Here is a 16,483-nt window from a genome sequence, read left to right as displayed (position 1 = left end):
TTTCTTGTCAGCTTAGTCCCTTTATTAATCCGGGGTCATCACAGCGAAATGAAGCGCCAACTTTTCTTGCACGTTTTTACGCAGCAGATGCCCTTCCAGCCGCAACCCATCTCTGAGAAACATCCACACACACACACACTCACACACTCATACAATACAGAGAATTTAGCCCTCCTATACCAATTTACCTGTACCGCATGTCTTTGGACTGTGGGGGAAACCGGAGCACCCGGAGGAAACTTAAGGGAAGTAGGGAGAACATGCAAACTCCATACAGAAACGCCAACTGAGCCGAGGTTCGAACTAGTGACCCAGCAACCTTCTTGCTGTGAGGCGACAGCACTCAACAAATACACATAATATCATCAAATAATTTTTGTCCCAAAAATTATGACAGGATTTTTTTTTTTAAATAATTTTTACACAGACTGATATTTCAGTGACTTATTGTATAAATGGTAGTTAAAGAGTATGATATTCATTATGTTTTGCTCAGAAAAGGCATAATGTTCAAAGTAAACAAGTAAATAATAGTAGCTGTATTACAGTTATGATGTAGATGTTTGAAAATTCCTGAACCCTTTTTATTGTAAACATTAAACTAGTGTATTTATTCATTCATTCATTTATTATTTTATTCTATTTTCTATTTTTTCTGTATACAGATACTTGCCTCTTTAACCAGTAAGGAGCTGACCGCGTATGCTAAAGCTGGAGCGGTAGCAGAGGAGATCCTGGTCGCCATCAGGACTGTTGTTGCATTTAACGGACAAAAGAAAGCAGTTGAAAAGTAAGCGCATTCTTTAGCTTTCATCCATCAACATAAGTTCACAAAACATTTTGCTTAAGGCAGATAAGATAAGGGTCTTTAAAAAAATGTCAAGAATGACACCAAAATGTTTGAACTTCTGAGTGTCTACAAACATCTTCTGTATTCCAGGTATGAGAAAAACTTGGTGGAAGCAAAGGACTTTGGGGTAAAGAAAGCAATAAGCACTAATGTGTCCATGGGCTTGACTCAGTTCATAGTATTTGCCACCTACGCATTGGCGTTTTGGTATGGGACAAAACTGTCTGTGGACGAACCAGAGAATTACACAATTGGGAGAGTGCTGACTGTGAGTTTGTGCTTTTTTGTTTTTTGCTTTATTAAGACTTCAATACACTACAGTCATAGTGGATGAGTGTTTGTGTGATTGTGTGTTTGGGTGTTTCCCAGTACTTTGTTGTAGCTGGAAGGGCATCTGTTGTGTAAAACATATGTTGGAATAGTTATTCTTGAGAACCCCAGAGTACCAACCCCTGATAAATAAGGGACTAAGCCTAAGGAAAATGAATGATATGTTTGGAAATGTAAACTGATAATTCCTTTAGACATATTAGAGTGAATGATAGAAGTAACCGACTTTATACATTTTATTTAGTTGTATTTTGTTTGTGAAAACACTAATGGCCTAAGATGTGTGTAAAGTACTAGAAGTCATTTTTTTAACCAGCATCTTTGTATTGTTTGACCTCAGGTTTTCTTCTCTGTTATGATCGGCACTTTCTCTTTGGGTCAAGGAGCTCCAAACCTGGAGGCCATTGCCAAGGCCCGGGGTGCTGCTTATGAGGTCTACAAAACTATTGACATGGTAAAAACTTTAAGTCTTTTACAGTAAAGGTCATTTTTTATTATATTTATAGCCATAATGTCACATTGGATGACTTATTGTTTTTCTATACCTGCTGCAGCCTCGTCCCATTGACAGCAGTTCAAAAGAAGGACACAAACCAGACCGTGTGAGAGGAGATATCGAATTCAAAAACATTAATTTCAATTACCCCTCCAGAAAAGATGTGACGGTGTGTTTTGCAATATTTTTTTATAAAGATGTAATTTATTTATTTTTAAATATTAATATAATTAATTTTAGATAATGTATATCTGTATTATATTTATAATTCTGAATATGTTCAAACATGCGTACATTTATTAAACAAACAGTAAATGCAATATGCAAACTCGCACAAACCAAGAAAACATTTTCATTTAGTGTACTATGATTTAGAATAACTAAAACAAAATAACACTCGATAAAAATCGTAATTTAAAATGAAAAGCATACATGTATGTTAATGTTAATAAATATTGTTAAAAATAACCTGTAAATGCCTATATTTAAATTCTTTACTATTTTTTGTCTACATAAAAATAAAATGTTTCAATGATTTTTCTTTTTTAAATATTTCCCAAATGATGTTTAACAGAGCAGGAAAATTTTCACAGTATGTCTGATAATATTTTTTTCCTCTGGAGAGTTTTAAATTTTAAACATCATTTTAAGTACAAAATTATTAGCCTCTTTAAACTATATATATTTTTTCGATAGTTTACAGAACAAACCATCGTTCTACAATAACTTGCCTAATTACCCTAACCTGCCTAGTTAACCTAATTAACCTAGTTACGCCTCTAAATGTCACTTTAAGCTGTATAGAAGTATCTTGAAAAATATCTTGTGAAATATTATTTACTGTCATTAAGGCAAAGATAAATTAAATTAGTTATTAGAGATGAGTTATTAAAACATTATATTTAGAAATGTGTTGAAAAAAAATCTTCTCTCCGTTAAACAGAAACTGGGGGAAACAATAAACGGGGGCTAATAATTCAGAACATCCATAACTAAAAAATGTGGAATAATTAAAGTCTGTAAAATTGACTAGTAATAACCAATAGGAACTAAAATATTGTGTATCCATAAAAGAGGTCTGATGTTGTGTCCTATTGCAGATTTTGCAAGGAATGAGTCTGAAAGTCCCTCACGGAAAGACTATTGCTTTGGTCGGAGCCAGTGGCTGTGGGAAAAGCACCACGATTCAGCTTCTGCAGCGCTTTTACGACCCTGATTCTGGAGAGGTAACACTGCCAATGGCATTAGATGAATCATTTCACCTGTCAGTTACTGATGCATTCTATCAATACTTCATGACACACCAAGAAATGCTAAAACTGTTACAAAAACAAGTCACTGAAGTTCATTTCCATGACAAACAGCGGATGAGATTGTTTGTGTATAGGTCAGAGTTCATGCTGTGAGCAACTTTTTTTTCTAATGGAAACAAGATTATACCTAAGAGTTTTCAATTAGAAAAATTGTGACATCCAGTGTGAGTGAATCTGAACTTATGTGATATAAAGACAGTGACTTATATTAGGATAAGTAAACACACAAGGAGTCCCGACTAAATCAAATTTAAAGCTTTTTATACTACAACCCATTCTGATTATAAATAATATTGTCAGGAAAACACAGCTAAAGTAGTTCCAGGCAGGTTTTGATTGTGTTGAATAATTATTTTATTGCCTAAATTGCCAAAAATCAAATCAATACAGAACAGAATGCTTTGGATGAGATGTGTAAGAAACCAGAATTACACACAGAAACTATTTGAGGACAAAACCTAATAAAATGTCTTTTAAATAAAACATACGAGCAATGTCTCTAGAAGAGGGAACTGCAGTTTAAAGGAAATAAATGACTCCAGTCCGTTAAATATTAGAAAATAATCAATTAGAACATTTTGAATATAACTTGACATCAGTGCACTGTTTGAGGTTGAGCAGGCTGCCATGTCAATGCTATAATTGAAATATTGTGTACTTTTTTTTTCCCCTCAAAATACTCTGCCTAGAATTGATTTACTGGACTAAAGTGGTGTGCAATTTAGTTGACTAAAACTAAAACAATTCAGATAACTAAAATTTTTGGCAAAATACAAAGACTAAACCTAAATCAAATCTTGCTGTGTGTTTGCAGGTGACTCTGGATGGTCATGATATCCGCTCCCTAAATGTGCGCTGGCTGAGGGAGAACATGGGGATTGTGAGTCAGGAACCAGTTCTTTTTGGAACCACCATTGCAGAGAACATTCGTTATGGCCGTGAAGACGCCACCGATGCAGATATCGAACAGGCCATTAAAGAGGCCAATGCCTACGATTTCATTTCCAAACTTCCAGATGTGAGTCATATCTGCACAATTCACCATCTTGAGCTTAACACAAAAATAACTTTCTTATTATTCTAAAATGATTAAAACAAAAGTTACTATCATAATTTAAACATAATTTACAATCGTGTTATGATAGTTTACTTTTTTTTTAACTTAAATTAATAATAATAAAATGTCATTATAATAGGGGGAAATCATTTTTCCAATTATATTAACATTATTTTTCCTATTTATTCCATTTCCATTATTTTACATATATATATATATATATATATATATATATATATATATATATATATATATATATATATATATATATATATATATATATATATATATATTATATATATATATGTAAAATTATATACACATATATATATATATATATATATATATATATATATATATATATATATATATATATATATATATATATATATATATATATATATATATATATATATATATATATATATATATATATATATATATATATATATATATATATATATATATATATGTATGTATATATATATATGTATGTATGTAAAATTATATACATACATATATATATATATATATAAGTAAAAAAAAAAAGTAATATCAGCACCCGTACAGCCTCTTTACCCTTTGTTCATTACTCCACCCACATATAACAGCAAAAAGCAGACCCTACAGATCTAAAGTTTTAAAGATGCTTGCTCAATTAATTTAAGTATATATATATATATATATATATATATATATATATATATATATATATATATATATATATATATATATATATATATATATATATATATATATATATATAAATATATATATATATATATATAAATATATATATATATATAAATAAATTTCTGTACAAATTTAAATTAGTAATAAAGCATGTTAATAAAAAGCATCAAAATAATTTCAAATAAATCCTTATTTATTTTTATTTTTTTTTATAATAGCATAATACCAAAACATCTCTTTTAAATGGATTCTGCAATGGTGTTTACTTGGAATAAATGTTTTTGTGAGCCAGAAACTGAACACTATGGTTGGTGAGAGAGGTGCTCAGCTAAGCGGAGGACAGAAACAGAGGATCGCCATCGCTCGCGCTCTCGTCAAAAACCCCAAAATCCTCCTGCTGGATGAGGCCACATCGGCCCTGGACACACAGAGTGAGTCCATCGTTCAGGCAGCTTTAGACAAGGTAATGACAGGCTACTGTTAAATATCTTTGTTTTGTTAAAGTACATCCATCACTGCAGCAGTTAAATCTGTTTTGTGTTGATTCTCAGGCCAGAGCAGGACGCACTACCATTGTGATCGCACACCGTCTGTCCACTATTCGTTCTGCTGACATAATTGCTGGTTTCAGTGAAGGCCGGGTGGTTGAGCAGGGCTCACACAGAGAACTCATGGCAAAGAAAGGGGTTTACTACTCCCTTGTAACGCAACAGGTGCATTCATGTCTTTCTAGATTCTGTAAAAGTAGGCCCATTTCCATGAACCTTCAAACTGTGCTAATTATAGTTGCGCCAAATAGAAATGGGCCAGTTTCACAAAAATATTTTATGCCTGCATAAGGTTTGTTAGGCAATTAAAAGCATAGATATTTTGCTAAACTGTAATTAAATGTACCAGGCACATGGTGTACATATAAATCACATGATCATTCGCTCCATTATGAGGTTTTTTTTTTTTCTGTTGCTACAAGTGCAATACACAACTCAAAAAAAAAAAAATCTGTTCATTTGCAAATTCAGAATTTACAGTTACTCTGAAATCTGTGACTTTCCATTTGTGGTTTCTCCAAGTATATAGGGTGCTCGATTTGCCATTAAAAAGGTCATATGACACGTTTTCATGTTCTCCTTTGTATTTTAAGTTTTACGAACTGTTTGTAGATATTTAAGATCTGTGAAATCTCAAATACATGAGTCTCAAATGTAAAGAGGTAAGGTGATGCCTGCTTTGTCATTTGTTTTGAACCATTTTGAAAATTCAATGGTTCTCCACTGGGGGGAGTACAATACCATAAAATCCACAGAAATCAGGTTCACTAGGATTGCTCCCTAGTGGCAAACAAATTAATGACTTTCATAATCAGCATAACATTTCTTTTACATCACAATACACTGGATGGCCAATCAAAATATCTTTTTTTACATTTAGACAGTCACATATATGGTTATGTTTAAAATAACAATAAAATATTTAAACCAACTGTAAATGTATAACTATACACCAAATGTATACAATTATGTGATATTTTTAGAAACATCAGATGATGACCCCTGTAATGATTTGACTATGATATTAGTAAACCTAAAATATATGTTCCATGATTTTTGTAAAGACCTATTGAAAGGATGAGAGTCACACAAATCTTGGTTTATAAAATGGCTATCAGATATTTAAATTTTTATCAACTTGCAAATCAATCAACAAATGTGTGCTGAAATTTGTAATGGAAACACTCCTACTGGAAAAGAATCATCTTTCTAAGAAGTTGCTGAATAAGTGAGGATTTTCAGAACTGATTGCACTTCCATGTTTATTTTTTTTAAAACTGTAAATGATGACATTAATCCCATTTATTTTCTTCTGCTAATAGCCCATATTCACAGATGTAACAGCAGTAACACCAGTAATAACAGTAATGCCAGTAAGAAACAAAATGTTACTGAAACATCTTATATTATTTTTTCTAATTTTAATATGTTTTAGAAAAAGTTGCTAAAAATAAATGTCATATAATTCAAATAAATGTAAAATAATATAAGATGTGTATATATACTGTATATTCAATATATATTATATATTCCATATAGCTGACCTTTCAAAAGTTTGCAGGCAAAAAAAAAAAACTGACTCCAGACTTTTGACCATTTGTTTGTGTTTGTATTTGAGTGATTGGATGAGTTTGTGTTTGTTGTGAAACCGCATGTTTTTTTTATAAATCAAGTGACAGTCAGAGTATTTTGTATTTTTATTTTACTAGTCTAATTTTTCAAGGGTATTTATTTACTTAACACTTGTTATAAAAGCATTGTCAATAAGAAACAAAATGTTACTTAAATGCTTTAAACATCTATTATTATTTTTTCTTATTTTATTATCTTTTAAAAAGTTGATAAAAATGTAGTATAATTTAAATTAATGCAAATATAAAAAGACTGCAGACTTTTGTGTTTTGTGCTTGCGTTTGTATTTGTGTGTGATTGAATTTGTACTTATTTTTATTTCATTTTATTTTGGTTATTAAGAAGTGTTTTTTTTATAATAAGTCACAAGATGGCACTAAATTTCAAAAACAATGACATGACATATAGTTTATATGGTTGTTGTCTCAGAAAAACATATTTTGGAATGTTTTGATTAACACAACATTCAAAATCAAGTAATTAAAATCAATATTCCAGAGAGCGAACATAATAATAGAGACATTAAGTTTCATAATAGAGATAATAAGTATAAGCCTAGTACAGTATATTTGACTTGGAATCAAAATTGAATAGGTTAAAAAAATATTATTAATAATGATAATAATAATATTAATAATAATACTAATAATAGTCATACTATTTAAATTAATCAAAAAAATATATAATCTACAATTATCTATAAACTATTTATTTTGCATTAATAGACTTCTGGGAGACAAAATGAAGAACTTGATGCCAATGAAGATGACACTCAGGACGATTCTGAAGAGGAGACTGGTGAAGACTCTTCTGACCCTGAGATTCTGGAAGGAGGCGTGGAGATGAAACTGGAGCGTGGCTCCTTTAGAAAAAGCCTGAAACGTTCCAGTAAGAGGCGTTCCTCCAGAAAGAAGAGCAAGAAATCCAGAAAAGACAAAAAGGTTCCTCTGCGATTTTTCTTAAAGCATTTTATTTAAGTCTAATGTAAAGAAAACATACAAAATGACCTTTTAATTATGTATTTTGTTGCACTTGATCAAATCGTGTCTGTAGATTTCAATTACAGCAATTACATTACAGCAATTTATTAAATTACAGCAATGACAATAAGAATAATATTGGTATTTCAATACTATTTACCATTCATAATCGTGTGAAGTGAATATTTAATGAAATAATGATTAATTTGCATATTTAAACATAACAATTTTATAAATCCTTGCAACTCCTAATGTAATCAGTCTACTGAGGAAGTATGGTAATCTCTGGTAGTCCATCTTTTTTTCCCACCTCATTCACCTGTGATGTCTTACTTTCATTTTTTTAGGCAAAAAAAGAGGAAATTCCTGAAATGCCATTCACTAAAATCCTGGCACTGAACAAACCAGACTGGCCTTACCTGGTGGTGGGCACCTTCGCCAGCCTCGTGGGTGGAGCAGTGTATCCCTGCGTGGCCATTCTGTTTGCCAAAATCATTGGTGTGAGTGTACTTTCTGTCTTTTTGCCTGTTTCAAAACCAAAATCTCTATTGCTTTATTGTCCTGCTCGTGTTTCTATAAAAAGTTTCAAAATAATTCTTAGAAAATGTGTAACTGCACATTGTCCTAGTCTCTTGAAGACATTGTTGACCCCAAAAATATTGTCATCAACTTGATCCAAACCTTTTTTTTGTAACCAGTACCTATGTTATTTTTTTTTTCTGTAAATATGAATTTTTATTTTTATTTTTTTGATGTCAGTGGTTGAGTAAATAATGAATAATTGTACATTTTTGGGTGAACTATCCTTTAAAATATGTATAGTTAGATATTTAGTTCAACAGATCCTCTTGTGTTTGTAGGTATTTGCAGAACCGGACCCTGAGGTGAAGCGGCAGAAGACTATGATGTTCTCACTTTTATACCTGCTAATTGGAGTTGTGGCTTTTCTCACTTATTTCTTCCAGGTAAACTTTTTATTGTCATTGATTATTAGCATTTCTGTTGGCTATACCTGTGGTTAGTGGTATTATACACAATTTTAACGAAGTGACTAATGTTTTAGTGGTTTGAATCAATAATTTGTAACCTAAATAATGTATAAAAAATTAAGAGTGTTAAATAACAAATAAATTACTGGCAGTTTATTACTACATTTTTGTATCAACATTTACCACACCAGACAAGACAATACATCATCTCAAACTATTAAAAATGTCAATAAAATTTATTTTTTTTCCAAACTTTTCAACATTTTAAAAGTTGTCATTTGAAGGATCCAGGTCCCACAAAGCAATTGAAAATCATAACTATTAATAATAATAATAATAATAATATGAATCTGAAAATACGGAAAATTTTTAATTTACAAATATTAATTGCAGTGTATCTAAAGTTACAAAAGTGAATCATGCAAAGTATATGTATAAATTTCTCATTTGTTCATTCGTCCTCCAGGGCTTCATGTTTGGTAAATCCGGTGAGCTCCTAACCATGAGATTGAGAAGCCAGGCTTTCAAGGCAATTGTGAGACAGGTACGGCGTATTACCTCTATTAATGTAAAGGCGCAGCGCAGTTGAGAGCTCATCTGGCACAAACAAACAGCTATTGAGACGTACGCTTCATCCTCAAGCCTGTTTCTCTTCACAGGAGATTGGCTGGTTTGATGACAACAACAATGCAGTGGGAATCCTGACCACTAAATTAGCCACAGATGCGTCTCTGGTTAAAGGGGTGAGTGGAACACAGTGATTTGCCATCAGAACCAGTAATTAAGCTTTCACCGGGGATACAGCCTGTGTTTTTGGCTCCGGTTCATTACATCCATCTCTTTAAACTGCTATAGGCCTGGTGGAATCTGTTTCTCAGTCGTAATTATGTGAGAGCTAATCCATATGACTACAGCTTTTGGTATTAATAGTGCAACTTGAAACTGCAATGCTTGAATTCTTTACAGCTGCTGAAATGCTTCTTATTATCAATGTAGGTTTGGCAATGCTATAATAATTTTCTCATGTAACGTATACAACATGATCCTTTCAACATAACCTTTTGCTAAAATACAACCGAATAGAATGTTTTTAATAGTGTTTATTTTAATTAGATCTAAATTGTAGATCTATAATAGTCATTTATAATGTAATAAGACTAAAGATTTTTTTGATGGTCTCTTACAATTCCACCCACAAAGCTAAATCTTTATCTTCTAGATTTGCTATAGACATAATAAATTTACAGGCAGTTGAATTGATGTGACTTTGCTGTTTATTTATATATTTATATATCTTTGTAAGCAGGTTGAAATTGTGATATAATATAATTTGGACATTGTTAATTTACAAATATTTCTTACAGTGTACTGTAAGTAAAGTTACAAAAATGAGTCATTATCAAGAAGCGCTTAAAATCTTGGTTATAAGTTTCTCATTTGTTCATTCGTCCACAAGAGCTACATGTTTGGTAAATCAGGTGAACTCTTAACTATGAGATTGAGAAACCAGGCTTTTAAATGCTTGTTTTAGGGCAGGGGTGTCAAACTCAATTCCCGGAGGGCCGAAGCCCTGCACAGTTTAGTTCCAACCCTGCTCCAACACACTTACCTGTAGGTTTCAAACAAGCCTGAAGGACTCAATTAGTTTGATCAGGTGTGTTTAATTAGGGTTGGAACTAAACTGTGCAGAGCTGCGGCCCTTTTGGAACTGAGTTTGACACCTGTGTTTTAGGGTATCCGCAGTGTCTTAAAGTGTTAATGTCTTTTTCAAAAGCTAAGTTTAAGGCCTTAAAAAGTCTTAAATCTACTGAAATGTTGTGTTGTAGGTCTTAAATCTTTTATCAATTGGTCTGAATTTGTCTTTGTATGGGTGTTGATGGATATATTGGTTAGTTATACATGAACAATCACCAATAATCCAAATATCAATAAAACGTTTAACTTTTTTTTTTTTTTTTAAATAGCATTTAATTACTTTCTTTACAGTAACATTTGCTTAAAAGCGTGAGCAGAGCGTGAGCAGAGCGTGAGCAGAGCGTGAGCAGAGCGTGAGCAGTGCATGAGCAGTGCATGTTTTTTCAGCATCCATTTTAACAGATTAGAGTTTTCATACTGCACGTAGAATCAGCGCATCAGCCTGAGGCGTGATCATCGCTGAAGCAGCAGTGCCGTAATAGTTTCGGTGCTGGGACTATTTTTGCCATACTGCTCATGCTAAATTAAAGTGACAGAGCATTGATAATGACCAAAAACACATTGAATGACAGTTAAAAAGTAGCAATTTTAACCAATAAATGCATTGATAATATCCATTGATTTTTATATATTCAATCAAATGAACTTAAATATTTAAAACAGCAACAAATATTTATTTGGATCCGAACTACTTAACCAAATGTAAAACATTTTCAGTATTAAGGGTGGGACAGTTTTCGGGACAGTTTATCGTCAGCGTTTTTCAAGACATTTTTCCGCATTCAAACCCAAACGCTTTTCACTGGCGTCGAGCAGAAGAGTATGCAAAAATCACTCTGACATTAGATGGCAACGCATCAAAAAAAAAAAAAAGAGCATTAGACTTTTTCTTTTTTTTTTTTAAATGACTGTTTTACTTCTGCCGTTTTGCGTGTTGGTGTGCATGATCACATTGGCACCCTTTGTTTAGTCGTGAGGCATTAAATACTGACAGAAAATGTGAGCAAACAGCGTCCTGGTGTGCACGGGCCTTTAGTTTTGCTTAGTAAGTTGCACACTAGTTTGATCATGTATAAATATCATTATAACTGTATTGTATAAATATTATGACTAGGCCTACATCATCCTGAAAATCAAAAACAAAATGACATGATATCACATGCGATTGTCTTCTGACTGAGTGCAACTGAAAAGACATGAATGACACTGCATACAGAAGCATACAGTTCTTTAAGATCTATATCATTTGTAAAATAAGGACTTGCAGGATAAGGAAACAGCATAGGAGGAAGTGTATTTATAGATAGATGGGCAACTAGATAGAATAGACAGAGATAGATTAATCTGTGCAGCAGCCGCAGATGAGCTGTGCGCTACAGACACAGTAGGTGTGTAAGGCAAACGCCTGTGTGCTGCTTCTGCTCTCCATATGCGCTGCTCACTCGCTGGAAACATAGGAAATAAATAGTAAAAAGTGCAATAAAAGGACAAATTATTAATGCTTGCTACTAATCAACAAGTGATCACTATGTGAATTGCCTAATTGACAGTTATGCCATGAAATGGTGTGTTCAAATAACTTAGTTAAACCTGTTATCTACTTGTTTTCTCTTTAGGCTGCAGGATCCAGATTAGGACTGGCCACCAACACTATCTGTGCTCTTCTCATTGCTGTGATCGTGGCCTTCGTCTTCTGCTGGCAGCTCACATTACTGATTCTCGCCTGTGTGCCCTTCCTCACGGGTGCAAACTTTATCCAGCTTAGGGCCACGGCAGGACACACTTCCAAAGACCAAAGTGCACTTGAGATGTCTGGCAAGGTGCAGTAAATGTCACTTTGACTTTACTATTGGTTACTGAGGATTTTGATGAACCAGCCTGGATGTTTCTGTGAATTGTAATAGTAGTATAAACATTATGCATGTTTCATCTTCGATTGTGTAATCTGCTGAAACAAATCAGTGTTACAAATATCCCAGGCACATAGTTATACTACTTTGGTAGCATAAATAACATGAAACTGATGGGACAGAAACCTAAAGATGTTTGAGTTCTGGTGCCAGTGCAGGTGATACTCCTATTGGTTCGTCTGTGTTAAATGAGAGGGGCTTACCCATGTAAGTTTGATTGAAAGCTGATGCTTACTTCTCTTTTACAGATTTCCACAGAAACTGTTGAGAACTTTAAAACAGTGGTGGCATTGACCCGTGAAGACGTCTTCTTCCACAAGTTCATTGACAGTCTGAGCACACCCTACAAGTAAGTATCACTTTCTTACAATAAACATTTAAATTCAAGGGGTATTTTAAGGACATGAGCCACAAGAGGGAGCTGAAGGATTATAGAAAAGCTAAAAGATAAAGATTTAGCTTTGTGTGTGGAATTGTAAGAGACCACACGAAAAAAAAAAATGATTCCTTGGATTAACCAAGTTGTTTTTTTTTTTTTTTTTTTTTTTTTAAAAGTTAAGTGGTTTTAAAAAAATAATCTGGGCTGAATTTAAAGAAACAAATTAAGTTAAACATTACTAATTTTATTTGTTTGAATTCAACACATTGTTTGCAACAATTTTGCAGACATTAATTTTTTCAGTGCACAGTTAAATTGGATTCATGATTATTTGAAGTTAGTTAGTTCAAGTAAAATTTTTTTTGTGTAATTCTTTAAACTACTGATTATATTTTGTAAACATAATCTTAAATATTTATTAAATAAATTAAAACGCATAAAATAACTATTGGTCAAAACGTAAAAAACATTAAAACAACAGAAAACATATGCTTTCAAATTTTATAGAGTTTATAAACATTTTAAGAAAAAAAAAATCAATATTTGGTGTAATTGTCCTGATTTTCAACCATAGCAAATGATAAACTTTTTTTTCAGAAAATGGTCAGAATAACAAAGGTTATTTATTTATTTATTTATTTATTTCAAAGGTGTTGTGTAGTTTTACATTTATAATAAAAGTACCTTAAGAATAAAAAAAAAAATCATTTTACTGAAACTAATACCTAAAAAATCCTGAAAGACAGTGATATTTAATAGTTTTCTTAAAGGTACAACTAACAATATAATTCTTAATTAATTGAATAATTATTAGTTATTTATTGTCTTCATATATATACGTGTAAATATAAATCTGACATAAAAAATAAATAAACGCTTACAAGACATTAAAAAAGTACACATGGTTGAAAAAAAATTATAAATATGACAGAATTAAAATCTACACAAAATTATATTGAAAAAATAAAAACAAAAGTTGATTCAAAATATTGATCAATACTATAATAGCATGGAAAAATATTAAAATAAAAATGCTTTCAAAGAAATATTTTTTAATAGTTTTGATCACCAAAAAAATTGTGACGTATTGGTGACGTATGGAATACTTTTTCCGGGTACTTGAGTAGATACCGATACTCATTTGAATTGAGAAAATATGGACACTTTTTAGTCCTATCAAACTTTAAAGTGAATTTTATATAAAATCATAGTTTACACAACAGTCTCTGGACTTGCTGCATCACAAACACCAATATTTTAACAAATTATAAAAATGTATCACTTTCTGGCCAACAGATATTAGGCATATATATATAATATCAATTGTGATTGTCGAAAGTATTACAGCACTTTATAAACGTTTATTATTACCATTTGATGAGTCTTCCCCATACAGTTTGATAGAACGCTTGGACCCGGAAGCCGCTTCGTGTGGCGTCACACTTAAAAAAAAAAAAAACAGATTGCACGTCTAATTTTACCAGGGGTGGCAAATATAAAATATTACTGATTCTGAAACCCTTACTTTTAAAAAATAAAATAAAATTGTGAGTGTCAAATGTCACAAACATTGTGTGCTATATTTCAGGGCAAGTTTGTGTAAAGCACCCATCTATGGGATCACCTTTGCTCTCGCTCAGGCCATTCCTTACTTGGTCAACGCCGCTATCTTCAGATTTGGAGCCTGGCTCATTGCACACTGTTACACCGAATATGAAAATGTCTTTCTGTAAGTATGAAAAGACAAATGTTTGCTTTTTCGGATCCCACATAAACTCTGTGTTCTGATGTATGTGTGCTTGTTTTCGCAGGGTGTTTTCAGTGATCGTGTTTGCTGCTATGAACATTGGTCAGTCTTCATCATTCGCTCCTGATTTTGCTAAAGCCAAAGCTGCAGCAGGTAGAATCATCCAACTGCTGGAGAAGAAACCAGAGATTGATATCTACGATGAGTCTGGAGAGAGACCTGTAAGTGTACAGTTATAGAATATAATATTCCAGCCACAAACCATCTCTGGGAAACATCCATACACACTCATTCACACTCATACACTACGGACAATTTAGCTAACTCAATTCACCTGTACCGCATGTCTTTGGACTGTGGGGAAAACCGGAGCACCCAGAGGACACCGACTCACACTGGGATAACATGCAAACTCTACACAGAAATGCCAACAGACCCAGCCGTGGTTTGAAACAGCGACCTTCTTGCTGTTAGGCGACAGCACTACCTACTACGCCACTGTCGCCCTAATAATATAATATAATATAATATAATATAATATAATATAATATAATATAATATAATATAATATAATATAATATAATATAATATAATATAGTACAGGTCAATTATAATATAACAAACTAATGTAATATCACGTAATATAGACTGTCAATTGATTGAAAGTTTTATGTAGTTCTAAATAGATCTCTACTTGGACAGAATTATTTTATGTAATAATTAAATAATCGAATCGATTTATTAATTGCTAAATATTGAGAAATTTTAAAATAAAGCTTTTATCACAATCAAAATAAAATATGTTAAAAAAAAACATCAAGTTATTTTGGCTTCATAGGCAAGATTTTTATTGGTAGAAAACTGTTAAAAACTAGTAAAAACATACAGTATCATTGCCATTACTTATGAAACTGGTCTAAAGGGCTGGCAGAAGTGTTAAATAAATTATAATATATATATATATATATATATATATATATATATATATATATATATATATATATATATATATATATATATATATATTATACATTATTATTTATTATATTATATTGTAGTTTGAAAATAATAATAATAATAATAATAATAATATAATTTTATTGAATGAATGAATATAATAAATTGTTTGCTAGTTAATAAAAAATTAATTAATAAATAATGCAATAAATCGACAGCCCAAATATACTTTTTTTTTTTTTTTTTGCATACTTAACATTTGCAATGCATTTTAAAAGAAAAGGTTGAATCACATTTATGTTAAGAGAAGGTGGATTTTCTTAATATAATTTAATATACAGCTGCAATCAGAATTGTTAACCCCCCTTTGAAATTATTTTTCTTTTTTAAATATTTCCCTAATAATGTTTACATTTTTATTTTAAAAAATAAATATATTTTTTTTCTGGAAAATGTCTTATTTGCTTTATTTTGGCTAGAATAAAAGCAGTTTTTTTTAATAAACATTTTAAGGTCAAAATTATTAGTCCCTTTAAGCTTTATTTTCATTGATAGTTTACAGAACAGACCATCGTGATACAATAATTTGCCTTATTACCCTAACCTGCCTAGTTAACCTAATTAACCTAGTTAAGCCTTTAAATGTCACTTTAAGCTGTATAGAAGTGTCTTGAAAAATATATAGTCAAATATTATTTACTGTCATCATGGCAAAGATAAAATAAATCAGTTATTAGAAATTAGTTATTAAAACTATTATGTTTAGAAATGTGTTGGACTTTTTTTTTCTCTCCATTAAACAGAAATTTGGTAAAATGCTAAACAGCCAGATTAATAATTTAGGGGGGTTAATAATTTTGATTCCAACTGTATTTAATGTAATGTTTTATTGATTGATTGGACTGAA

General features: G+C 31.5%; 1 protein-coding gene across 1 annotated transcript in view; it reads left to right on the top strand.

Moving 5' to 3' along the window:
* The window catches only part of abcb5 (ATP binding cassette subfamily B member 5), a 28,732-nt gene that overhangs the window by 7,730 nt on the left and 4,519 nt on the right, over positions 1 to 16,483 (top strand). Inside the window, exons 9-25 of the mRNA XM_087286869.1 lie at positions 666 to 790; positions 941 to 1,118; positions 1,521 to 1,634; positions 1,735 to 1,845; positions 2,777 to 2,902; positions 3,804 to 4,007; positions 5,032 to 5,202; positions 5,291 to 5,452; positions 7,645 to 7,860; positions 8,247 to 8,399; positions 8,760 to 8,864; positions 9,355 to 9,432; positions 9,548 to 9,631; positions 12,200 to 12,403; positions 12,742 to 12,842; positions 14,461 to 14,601; positions 14,684 to 14,840. Coding sequence (XP_087142995.1) covers positions 666 to 790; positions 941 to 1,118; positions 1,521 to 1,634; positions 1,735 to 1,845; positions 2,777 to 2,902; positions 3,804 to 4,007; positions 5,032 to 5,202; positions 5,291 to 5,452; positions 7,645 to 7,860; positions 8,247 to 8,399; positions 8,760 to 8,864; positions 9,355 to 9,432; positions 9,548 to 9,631; positions 12,200 to 12,403; positions 12,742 to 12,842; positions 14,461 to 14,601; positions 14,684 to 14,840 — 2,430 coding nt within the window. The remainder of the gene's footprint in view (positions 1 to 665; positions 791 to 940; positions 1,119 to 1,520; positions 1,635 to 1,734; positions 1,846 to 2,776; positions 2,903 to 3,803; positions 4,008 to 5,031; positions 5,203 to 5,290; positions 5,453 to 7,644; positions 7,861 to 8,246; positions 8,400 to 8,759; positions 8,865 to 9,354; positions 9,433 to 9,547; positions 9,632 to 12,199; positions 12,404 to 12,741; positions 12,843 to 14,460; positions 14,602 to 14,683; positions 14,841 to 16,483) is intronic.

The sequence above is a fragment of the Danio rerio genome, chromosome 16 (genome assembly GCF_052040795.2).
Source record: "Danio rerio strain M-AB ecotype USA chromosome 16, GRCz13ab, whole genome shotgun sequence".
Lineage (NCBI taxonomy): Eukaryota > Metazoa > Chordata > Actinopteri > Cypriniformes > Danionidae > Danio > Danio rerio.
The sequence above is the reverse complement of the archived record's forward strand: the minus strand, read 5'-3'. Positions and strand labels throughout refer to the sequence as shown.